At 45.7% G+C, this 12,680-nt stretch overlaps 1 protein-coding gene across 1 annotated transcript in view; it reads left to right on the top strand.

The window, feature by feature from the left end:
• LOC117720486 (membrane-associated guanylate kinase, WW and PDZ domain-containing protein 2-like) overlaps positions 1 to 12,680 on the top strand; it is a 94,265-nt gene that overhangs the window by 44,405 nt on the left and 37,180 nt on the right. Inside the window, exon 4 of the mRNA XM_034518948.2 lies at positions 6,053 to 6,191. Within this exon, the coding sequence (XP_034374839.2) occupies positions 6,053 to 6,191 (139 nt within the window). The remainder of the gene's footprint in view (positions 1 to 6,052; positions 6,192 to 12,680) is intronic.

The following is a 12,680-nucleotide window of genomic DNA, read 5'->3' on the forward strand; positions in this document are numbered from 1 at the left end:
TTTCTTCTGTCTGCCTCTTGCCTGTTATATGTCTTACTTCTAAGCCACGCCTTTAAGTCACACCCTTAAGTCAAGCCCTTAGGTCTTATCTCTAAATCACACCTTAAGTCATGCCCTTAAGTCTAAATCACACCTTTAAGTCTCACACACCCAAGGGAAGATCCTGGGTATCTAAAACAAGATGTTATCAGAGTATGCTCAGCTGTTGTAGGCTATTGTAATCAAGTCTCTTGTCGGGGTATATGGCTCAAGATGGCTGCAAGGATGATAGCCGCCTTCTGTCGGCTCCCCACAACTCTGTCAAACTCTCAGCCTCAAGGCAGCAGGATCAGGTAGTTAATGTTGGCTGCCAGGGTTTGACTGTGGAGTCACTTCTCAAGATGAGGCACTGGAAACACTTCATTCACAAATACACATTGTGCCTCATGCCAATTACTCAGTTCAAGGGCCCAGTCTCTCCCTTATTAGCCCATGAACCTGTATCCCCAACACCTCCTAAGGTTGATGCCATCTCAGGGTACAGGCAAGTAAAGAATCAGAGAATTAAAAAGCAGGAAAGAAGTGTTACTGGAAATCTCAGGGAGTCCTAGCAAAGCCATCACATGACACCAAAGAGACCTGGGGACCCCTCTTGAGGCCGTAATAGTCTCGTTAATAAGAGAATTTGGGAATAGACTCAAAGGCAAGATAGACAACAAATAGACTCAAACAGAAGCTTGAGGACAAGTCATTAGTATTTTAAAAAACACCCCAACCTAACCCAACCCACCCCTCCCACCCACCACCCACTGCAAACCCACTCCCAGGGAAGGCGAAGTCAGAGTGAGTTTCACACTGCCTGGGGTTGTGGGACAAGTGCTGCAGAGGATAAACTGGCTCAGAGGTCAGCCACACAAGGGATCTGAGTGTTAAAGAGTTTAGAACTATACTTAGGTTCTAACCAGCATAAAAAAAAATTTAGACAGGGTTTTGGGGAAAGAGGTGGAGTAGGAGGAAGAACTAAGTCATACTTTTTTAAGGAAAGCCGGGCAAGCCCAGCCAAGCCTTGTGGCTATTTATAGGGACTGCGTTGGAGGTGGGTGGGTATTCTGAGGGTGAAAGGTGTATTATTTTAAGGCAAACCTGCCTTCTAAGGAGAGGTATCCAAGACAGATTCCTGACCTGCCCCACTGGATTAACATTAAGGAAGGAGACAGGGGCGTGTCTCCACCTAAAGGCAGTGTCTCACTTGGACTTGGGTGGGTAATTCGACAGCCCTCTCTTCACCATATCAACCTTCTGCCTTCACAGTCTGCTCAGGGAAACATCTAACTACAGCCTGCTTCCTTATCAACCTACTCCCTGCTGAAGTGCTCACTGCCCAGCTGATGCCTTTAAGACAAACCCCAAATCCCTAAGTGATACACTGAATCTGAACGTTCCTGAAAAACAGAATGCTCTCAGACACTCAGGTCTCATGTAAGATGCTCTCATCTAGAATGTGTTATTCCATGTTCATCTGGGCAGCTTCTCTTAGCACATCAAAACTCAGGTGAGATGTTGCCACCACTAAGCAGTCTTTCCTGGCAGCCTATACACACCATTCTGGGGTCAGTGTCTCTCTGCTCCCTTAGTAGTTTATGGATGCAAGTGCCATAGGCAAGATATAGTGAATATTGTCATCTTTACACACTTTCTTCTCCAACCATTGCAAACAGAAACTGCAACATTTGACTCAGCATTGCCAGTGAACTCTCTGGCACGTAGTAAATGTTCATTAAAAACTGCTTACTGAATGAAGACACTCAGAGTCTTGCGAGAAGGATAGTTACAAACCTCTAACAGAGGGAGAGCCACGACTAATGAGCAGACTAGAAACCTCTGCTTGAGAAGACAAAGAGGTTGTGTTGAACCTAAAGATCCAAAACCAGGGGACGCGTTCCCCCAGAAACACTCACAGATGGGATTTGCTGCAATAACATGAGGTTTAACGATAATAATAATCCAGTGCACTGGGGTTCTCTCGCATGTGGGCAAGAAGAACCCTGAGTTGAGGTTAAGAGCAGTTTTTATACAGCTTAAGGGGTGAACTAGAGAAACAGTGACTAGGCACAATATGATTGGCAGAACAGTGTGATTTTTAAACTGATTGGTCTTTGGGGAATGAGGTGGCAAGGACCTCCTTTGTCTGTAAGTGACAAGGATTGGTCCATCCTGGGGAATGTGTCTATGTGCTCTGGGCCTTTCTTACCTCAGGTGGGTTCCCTTCCCTGTGGTCTGAGGAATCCATTCTTCCTCTGAATGTTAATCCTGCAGGGTAATCCAGCAGGTGTCCTTGGACTAAGGAATGTGCTCCTCCCAGGATGTGTCCTGGGACAGTTAATTTTTAAATTTAAGGAATTCCTACAGTTGCAGACAGAGAGGATGTTTAAACTGGGCTTGAGACATGCTGGCCTGTAAGAAAGAGGAGGCAAAGAGAACCTTGATGCCTCAGTCAGCATAATGCTCCTCCTTCAGGAGTGACTGAGCTGAGAACTGGAGTGAAGAGGGGGCAGAGAACATCATACGATCCAGGTATAGGCCAGAGCTGAGCTGGTACATCCTGGATGCATGAGAGTTGAAACTGGTGCAGAAACCCAGCATTTTTTCACAGAAGTCTTGGAGCTGGAGAGCACTGGCTGCTCTTGCAGGGGATCATCCTTCAGTACCCAGTACCCATGCCAGGCATGGACCACCACCTAGACTTCCAGCAATAGGGCATCTAATGCTCTATTCCACCTTCAACAGATCCCACACATGCATGGCACATGCATACACTAAAAATGAAATCATAATAAACTCTTATTCTTAAGCAGGCCAGCATGAGCCCATACTTGTGGCTTACATAAACGTGATTCCTGTAAGGATAGCCCAGATGAGAACACAGCTCCACACTGTGGCCCTCAGCAGCCTAGGTACTCGGCAGCCTCGAGCTCTTAAGGAATTCCACTCAAGCAAACCCAGGATTCTTGGCGTCAGAAAAGAACTTCAGGATGAGCCATTAGGAAGCAGAGTTGAGGTTTAAAAAAAAAAAAAAAAAAAACAGAAAGGTGCTCAGAGGAAGCATCGAGAACACCAGAGAGTATGGATACAGGCTTCTCAGAAAAGACAGTTTATTAAATGGCATTTTTGGCATAGATTTTTAAGCAAGGGAATTAAGAGGAAGATACTAAAGGAAAAGATGAAAGCATACTGAGGTGTGGGTTCGGTACTCTCTAGGGAGAGTCTCACTGTCTTAGCTGTTGACATACACTGGTTTAGCAACTCTCAAAGCACATCACAAAGGGCTTCTGGACAATTTCCTTTCTTCTTTTCTCTTATGACAAGCGAGATTACAGGGCGGCTCCAGATGGGATTATAATCTGATAAAGTGAAACCTGGAGCCACCAGGGTTGCACAGGGTCAAGATGGATGTTTTGCTATATACATGGGACACCTCATGAGATTCCCAGAAATTTGTAGTTTTGTAGGTAGGTGGACAGGCAAATCCTGATCTTAAAGGGTTAGAAAATAAGAGAGAATCTGCTTTGGGGAATGTTGGGGAGTTTCTCTGCTACTGAGATACCTGCTGGGTATCATGGTGAAGGTGGCCAGTAGCCAGATGGACATGAGTGAGAAGCACAGAAGTGGGGACCTCCTCTATGTGACTTCGTTGAGCCTTTAGTTTTCCATACGTGAATAGCACACCCGAGGTTTCCATTATGGGTGAAGACTCCACGGGGTGGGTTAAATGTTTCCACTTTTGCTGGTGAAGACCCCCTCTCAGGGGAGACCCTCACTCAAGTCTCGGGAAGTCACAACCACCCAAAAACTCACAAGACACTGAATCTGGATGCAAACAGCAGAGGCTTTATTCGGGAGAGTTAGCCGGTTAACGGTCAGTTCGTTTGCCCACGCAGGAGCTGAATTGACAAAGACTGGCCGGCTGAGGGGCTTTTTAAAAGGGGAAAACCACAAGCCAGGGGAGTGAGGAGGGGGTGAGGGGTTGCTAAGGAAACATAACATAAAAATATCGGAGAATTCCAGAGAAGCCCAACCTAAGTGAGTCAGGGTCATGTGGAAAACACTCTGTATATTCATTCTTCTCAAAAATGTGGTCTTGCCATGTCACTGTGGCCTTGCCCTGTCATTGTGGCCTTGCCCTGACACTTGCTCAACTATTTCTCAGTTGTTCCAGACACAGCCCTGCCCTGTCATCATGGTCACTAGTTTCTCAGAACCACCTAGATAACTTGCATTCCTCTCTTCCCTTTGTCGTTCAGCCGGTTCCTGAAACCAGCCAGTCTACATTTTTAGCTTGCTTCAGAGAAAATTTTCCATGCCCTTTAAAGTGAGGCTTAGAGAAAAGCCTATATACATTTTATAAAATGATTTTTATAATTTTTCACTCTACATCTGGCAGTTTACATGCATAGCCCCTCACAAGCCATTTGACTCCAGGACATAGCTCTTGCCTCACAGGAAAAGGTGACAGTTAAGGAAACGTGAGGAGAGACTATCTTAGTTAGCATCACTATTGCTGGGCTGAACACCATGACCAAAGCAATTTGGGGAAGAAAGGGTTTACCTGACTTATGCTCCCATATTCATACCAAGTCATTGCAGGAACTCTGGACAGGAACCTGGAGGCGGGAGCTGATGCAGAGGCATGGAGGAGTGCTACTTAATGGTGCGCTCAGCCTGCTTTTTTACAGAACCCAGGACCACCAGCCCAAGGATGGCACTGCCTACCAGGGGCTGTGCATCTTCCACATCAATCATTAATTAAGTAAATGCCCTGCAGCAGGATCTTATAGAGGCATTTCCTCAGTTGAGTTTCCTTCCTTTAAGATAACTCAGTTCAGTGAAAGTTAGTCTTAGGAGTTTATCCTTTGTGCTATGGATGCCACAGAAATGATGCCATCCTCTTTCACCGTCCCAAACCTGTGCCTCTAAAGGCCACCAAGCACAAGAAGGGAATGCCACTGTCACAGCAACCACTCGCTCCTCTGCCTGCTCGACACACTCAGCTGTAGATTTTTTCTTGGTTTTCTCTGCTTTATAGATATTAATTAGAGTGAGATCTTTGTTTGAGAAACCATCTATGCCAGGAGGTGATGGCATAGACCTTTAATCTAAGCACTTGGGAGGCAGAGGCAGTCAGGTCAAGGCCAGCCTGGTCTACAGAACGAGTTCCAGGACAGCCAGGGTTACACATAGAAACCCTGTTTCAAAAGAAACCCAAAAAGAGAGAAAGAGAGATAAATCATCTATAATGGATTTTTTGCAAAGCAACTCATTGTGTTTTCCCTGGCTAATTTGTCTTAAGTAATTTGCTCTGAAATTCAATATATTTTAATTCAAAGGCCCCTGGCAATAATGGTCCTCTGGGAGTTACATAATATGTTTGTGGCCAAAGCTCTTTACATCCTAATATCTATTCACAAAAGCTAACCGGGAACTGACAATTCCAGAGGGGATGATTGCTTCACTAAACATCTGGCAACCAGGTGTGAGCATGCAAACGTCTTGCAAGGGTAGAGAATAGAGGATCCCAGGAACAGTGATAGAGAACTCATCATCAAACTGGAATATCAACTAACCACTGCTAACCGCGAAGGTAATACTGCGACAGCAGCCAGGGAAATGCCAATGATGCATAGCGGAAACTTCTCCGAGAAGTACAGAGACTAATCACTCATCCAATGTGCCAAACAGATATCGCACGAAGCCAAAAGCTGACAGTGTGATCAATGGCAAAGCCGAAGAATATTTACTTCTCCACTCAAACAAAGCTGCCAGGATAATGCGAATTGTAATATCAGACCTATTTTCCATTTTTTAACATTTCCAGTATTTTAACTAAGACCTTTGCCATCCCAGCTAGTGACATGGGGGACAGCCTCTGATAAAGTTAGTCAGATTCAGGGGGTAGCCAGGGATGAATGAGACTCTTCAGAGAGTCAGTTTGGGTGCTCTTTGGAAAGAAGACACTATTTGAATAGTTGGAAATGCAAACCATCTTTGCCTGACTTCCTTTTTCTTTAATTGACAGGTAGGAGATCAGATCATTGAAATAAATGGGGAAAGCACACGAGACATGACCCACGCCAGAGCAATAGAACTCATCAAGTCTGGAGGAAGAAGAGTGCGGCTGCTGCTGAAGAGAGGCACGGGGCAGGTCCCGGAGTATGGTGCGTCTCACATTTTCCTATTTTCCTTTGTCTGTGTTCTGCTTTCTCTGTGTATTATAAATATATACTGCATCAGCGGGCTATTGCTACCAGAATAGGTATTCACTCTCAGTAGATGAATAAGCACACATGCTGACTTAAGCCCAACACGTATGTGTGTGAACCCTTTCTTTAGCTCGTGAAAGCAGGCAATGTTTAAAGTAGGAAATGTGCAGTCTTCCAGGGCATCTCTGAGCGTGCCGGGACAGCCAACACCACTTATATGTGGGAATCTTTACAATTTGACTGATCATGCTCTCTGTTCATTTGAGTCTGCAGTAACTTACCACTTTTTCTCTAAAATCCACACATGCTTTAGACTGTCCTATAGGATTAGTAAACTGGGCCAGGGGATGAGCCAGAACCAGTCTTCAGGGTGTGGAGTTTAAAATGTTAACTTCAGCTCATTCCATGGCTGCATTTCCCTGGCATTTAGAGTTTGTTCAAAAAAAAAAATTCATTCCTATGCTGTTTTTCATATGCTTTTGAGGAGGGTTTTTTATTATTATTATTTTTTATGTAACGAGGCATAAAGCTTCAGAAGGTTAGTCCATTATCATCATGTCAGGGGCATGGCAGAAGCAGGGCAGTACTCATGGCCCTGAAGCAGTAGCTGAGAGCTATATTCAAATCTACAGGCAGAGAGAGAGAGGGTGGGAAGAGAAGGAGAGAGAGGGAATTCTTGTGTCTGGGTTGAGGACAGCTTAAAGTGCATTTTAAATCAAAGCTTGACTTCAAGAGTCTTTAAAGTTGTTTCCTACAAGCCTGTTCCAGGCACCAGCGACAGTGTAGCACACAGCTGAGCGGGTCTTACATGAAAACCTCAAAACCTGAGCTAGTCTTTAAAAATATTTTGAGGGCCAAGGGACATGGTTCAGTGTAACACACGCTAGCCCTGGGCTCTATCCCTACCTAGCACCTTAAGAAACAAAATAGAAACATTTTCCAGGGAGTGTCAGAGACAGACAGCAGCAAGCAGACACACACGGGATACCCTTCAGAGTATCAGCAGTGTTAACTGCAGGCCCCAGAGATCCCTTCACATAAAGTGATTTATCTTCACCACCACCCCATTTCCTACCAGAAAAATTTCTAAAATATATCTTTCCCTCTTAAATAATCCTCTTTGTATATGCTATCTAAACAGCTACTAATGCCTCCTTGTTAGTGGGGCAGATCAGTGCCCTGAACTCAACTAAAATCTCAACATTCAAAGACCCTCGAAGACACCCCTGTGTCTTTGAAGGTCCCTGCATTAAGAGCTAGCAGGCCCTGTTGTCAGTAAACAGAAAAGCTCCCAGAGGCTCTGTGAGGCCGTCTCTATGCCCAAGGAACCACTTCATTCCATGTCCCCACCCCCGATGCTCATATCTAATAAACTATTCTTAAGTATTGATATCAGCTTGATCAGTGACACCAACTTCAATCCCTTTGTGAAGGATCTGAACTCCTAGAATAGGATGATGTCAATATCCTAGACTGTCATCTGATCCAACAATACCAAAGGGACCTGTGAATTCTGTCACTTCTAAAAACAGAACTCATCTTAAAGGTGTGTTTCGCTCCACAGCAAGACTTGACTATCACCTAGCAAGGAATTTCAACGTTGCTACCATTCTTAATATTCAAGTCAATCTTTTCAAAGCTACTCTGGCCTGCTTCACTGTCCTAGACTCCTGCTCTTTTTAGAATTGCTGTTTGGCCCATATTTTCAACACCCAACACACCAGCTGCTTCTGTACAGGGAAAAGTTAAAACACTCTGCTTCATACTCACGCACTGTACCTTAATTCTACTTGAGGAAAACACAAACACATGGCTTTGGAACAAAACTGATACCCAAGACCTTGTCAACACTTTTTTTATTCTTAACATCATGCAAAAATAGCTGGCTCCATTAAATTCTCAAAGTAACCAACACAAAGCATCTCCTAACTATCGGAGCACCCTTTTGAGGGTCTCATATCAATATTATTTGCTGCTGTAGCATTATAGATTTTGCTCTCAGTGAATATTTTTCCTAAATTAAACATTCAGTTATATGTCCTAATGACGTCAGTACTTCAAAGTTGTGGACTTTGTAAGTTAACTTAGAGATGACAAAACAAAAGAAAAAATGGGGTGAAGAGACGTCCATTCTGGAAGCAGAAGAACAGTCATGAACTCAGCAGACCCTCACCCTTCAGGACCGTGTAAGATTACCAATGAGCCTCGGTGCGTGAGGAGTAAAGACAGTCACTTCTGCTTCTTTGATGATAATGCCACCCAGTGGTTTTTCTGAAATTTCATAGCAACTAATGGCAGGGCTCAAAGGTTCCCCGGGTGACTCCTTCATCCAGAGATTTGCTAGTCGAGCTTCTGGGACGTAGACTACAGCTACACAGATACAGAGCAGTCATTCAGGACAGATTCTGGCAGTCACTTTCTGGAGGCATCAACATCCAGGCGTCTTAGGCTCACACTTGCTCTTCCATGATGAGTCACCAGATTGTACTTTGCCCCAAGCAACAGAAATATAGCCGTGGACCCAGGGAATCCATGAACATCTCAGTACACATGATTTTTACTGGGGCTGGTTGTGCAGCCACCCCCTGCCTAGCACATCCCAAAATTCTAGCCTCCTGGAAAGAAAGCAGATGTCGAATACAATGGCGTCATTTGTATCAGCCATTTAAGGGAAGCGTGCTGCTCAGTGCTCAGCACAGAGCTCCTGTTAGTAGCATAGCAGATGATTTACAGCCATGTGGCCAGCATACAGCCACCTTCGTGAGCCGGCGTGTCTAAGCAGCGTGGTCCCTGGGCTGCTGTGTTAACTCTGCTCTGCATCAGGAGCAGACCACAGACATGGCTACGTTCTCACGGCTGCATAAATAACCCCAATATACACACAGTGTCTATGGCCAAAGAACAGTGTCTCCAGCATCAGTATGACATACATGAAGTCGATTTGTTGTTGTTGTTGTTGTTGTTCAAGATAAACCTGAATGCATTTTTTAATAAAATGCGTCTGAGAACAAGACAGCGGCAGTGAGTAATAACACGAGAAAATACTTGCATTCACCAAGAGATAGAATCAGGAATGTGATCTATTTTGCTCAGCAATAGCCTAATCACAGGAAAATGACATTTTTTTTTCTTATCAAGTATTAATTTAAGGCCATGTGCTCCCTTTGTCTGTCTTTCGAGATCCTAACCTTGGCCCACTCCTTAAGAGATCATCGAAAGGAGACATCAGGGACCCAAGGAGGCATACTTAACCTCTCAGAGACCCTTGGGGACTTAAGCTGGCCTAGGAAAGTCAGTGAGGATGAAGAGGTCTAGCCAACTGTGGGGGCCAAGTTTTAAGTCATTCCACCCCTGCACCTTCCACTTCTTAAGAACAGCTTTGAAATGGAACCCTTATCTGGACTTGGGGACTTGTCAAGGAAAAGCTGATCTCAGTCGAGAGAAGCACAGAAGCAGAGCTCTGAGTTCTTAGGACGATCTGTGGCAGAGAGATAAATGCAGGTACAATTGAAAAGGAGAGGGGAAAAAACCCCAGCAAGAGCAATGTGTCAGATCATCGATGAAGCAAACTCAGTGTGAGTCCCAGTGAGCAGAGGAAGGAGTAAGCTCCTGCCAAGAAGCCAGCCACAATTACCATGAGACTGGTGGCCAGGCGACACCTCAGCCCACAGCACAGGGCTAAGTCAACAGGAGCCGGTCTTGGCTGAACACAGGCCGAGAGGCAGCTGCAGAGGGAGTCAGAACGTGATAAGGGCTTTGACGGAGAAGTTGCTTTCACAGTCAAGTCCTTGAAAGGGGAACTCAGGAGATAGGCTCTTCGAGTGCAGTCCTCGGGATAAGAATTTGTTGATTATAAATCTCGAGGAAAGTATGAACGCCTCATCCCTTGCCGTGCCTCTCAGCCGCTGGCAGGAATAAAGACTCGTCCCTCTGCCCACTCCGAGGGCAGAGATGAGCGCCCAACTCGAGTCCTTGGCAACTCGGGGAGCCGTTATCAAAACTGAACCTAAAGAGGGTTGGGGAAGAGGAAGCGCTCATCTTGGCTGTAAAACTGCCCAGGAATAAATTAGACAAATTAGCTCCCTGCCTTGAAGTGCAGGTGTCCTTCATTAACATTCAAAACCTGGTGTAGTACAAAGTGAGCACACACTTGACTGGCAACCCAGCCAGCCAGATTCCAGGTACTTGTAAGTGTCCTTGGATTAAAAAAATCCCAGAATATCTCACTCCGGAGTGGAACAGTCCCCTCAGGTATATTTGCTGTTCCAAACGAAGCAAACACACTGTACTGTGGCGGTCAGTCGGCCCTCTGCCATGCTCACTCTCCCAGAGAGCAAGAAGGAAGCTGTCTATGTGCAGAACACTGCAGTGGATCCAGATGCCAGTGGGAGACGGGGCGAGCTGGAGGAGGCCACAAGGACTGGAAGAATGAAGCCGAGTTCTCATGTGTGAGCAGCACAGTAGCCGACAGCACCAGAAGGCCACATGAAGGAAAAGACATAGCCACTTATCTGAGCTGTACTTCTAACTGCACTTCCAAAGTGAATAGTATCTTTATAAATTGTGTTTTCACTCGATTATAGGCCCTTGGTAAATAAAATGGGTGCATTTTATAGGTGTTATGAAACTGTTCTAAGGAGACAAGAGAATCCATTTGTGTCAATAGCTGCCCCTGAAGAAATGAATTGGCTAAGTAACTGTTAAGTTAAAAGTCTCCCTGTAGCCAATAATTACAATGACCTATGACAATCATATCAGAACACCCTGACCTGCAGAATTTGTCTTTAGCTGGATACTAACTACTCAAGAAAATTTGTCTTTACCAAATATTGCATGTGGCACAGATCCTGGAATAACATCACTGGTTGACATTTATTTAGTTAATAGCTTCTCAACTAAATCAAAATTTACTAAGCACTTACTGTATACACAGCACTTTGTAGGCACTGGGAGTGAGATGCAGGGCTGCCCTCAAGGAGCTGACACTCGGACAAGAGGACACATGTAAAGGCTGTCTCTAACAGAGTGGCAGCTGAAGAAAAGGCCCAGGAGAATCTGCTCTCAAGAAAAGAAAAAAAAAAGCTAAAATAGGCTTATTAATTATTCACAGAACTTAATAAGCACTTGCAGAGCATTCGGGATTCTTGAGGCGCACTTGGCCTCTCCGGTCTGTTAAGCATTTCCTTTGTAATAGTCCTGCTAATAACTTGTACTTTCTCTGAAGGGAGGCCTCCTCCAGACCTGATGTGAATCACCAATTCCGAGCTAGTGAGCTGGGGCCCGCCTAGTCCATTTAGCCACCTCACAGCCCTGTGGCTGTCAGCAGGGTCAGGAACCCCCAAAACTGCTACCAAGGGCTGGGGGTCAGTGTGCTCCTCTGCCCCATGATGAAAGACCAGAAGAGAGCCATCGCTTCCCCTGCCACACCAAGGTGGCACTCTCTGGAGCCGTGAGTGGACCCAACGCCTTTGCACAGTTCACCTGGTTTTCAGTAGGGCGAAGGGTGCCCTGCCTCAGTAATAAATTCTCAAATCTAATTTCGTCCTCTGGCATCTCCTGGCTGAGCACATCCACGGGCACCTCCACAAATCACTCAGGAGCACCTTGTGCTGAGGAAGAGAAAATGATAAAGCCCCTGAAGGGGCTTCACACTGCAGCCTTGAGGCAGTCCCTGGGACATACTGGCATAGGCCAGCACCATCTGCAAGCCCCACGTGTTAGACTACATACACAGTTAAAAAGGGGGGGGGAGTAAGGGGCGCATTTACCCTCCCTAAAGTCCCAATCCATCCATTTTGAAAACCAATGATCCAAGGGGCATCTCTGCCACTTTGAGAAGAATCCCCACGGGTACATTGGAAAAGCTAAAGATTCCTCCTGCCCAGCACCCCATCCCAAAGGGCATGCTTGAAGGTCCTTGCCTCTGCATAAAGCTGAGCCTGATGGCAGGAGTCCAAGAGCAGAGCCAGCTCGCTCGGTGGGAACACTCCTAAACACTGAGCTGTGTGCTGGACCCCAGGGAGGTCCCCACTTCCAGTGTTTCTTACATGGCAGGGAAATTGGAGGTAGAAGAGGAGACCACAGGCGAGACAGAGGTCTAGAAAACCCCATGCTGGTTGGTAGGAGAAGAAAAAAGGAACTTCCTTAAGAGACATGAAGGCCTGATGGTACTAGGCTCTAATCCTAGCTACTCTGGAGATGGACACAGGAGAGTAACAAGTTCAGGACCCAGCAGGGCTATAAAGCAGAAGGCCAGAGTGAGCAACTTGGGGAGACCCTGTCTCAAAACACAAACATGGGGGATATTTAACATTATAATGCCTTAGGAGAGCACTTGCCTAGCACATGTGAAACCTTGGGTTCCTCCCCAGCACTATAGCCCCCTTACACACACACACACACACACACACACACACACACACACACACACACACGCATGCATGC

The sequence above is a fragment of the Arvicanthis niloticus genome, chromosome 15 (assembly GCF_011762505.2).
Source record: "Arvicanthis niloticus isolate mArvNil1 chromosome 15, mArvNil1.pat.X, whole genome shotgun sequence".
Lineage (NCBI taxonomy): Eukaryota > Metazoa > Chordata > Mammalia > Rodentia > Muridae > Arvicanthis > Arvicanthis niloticus.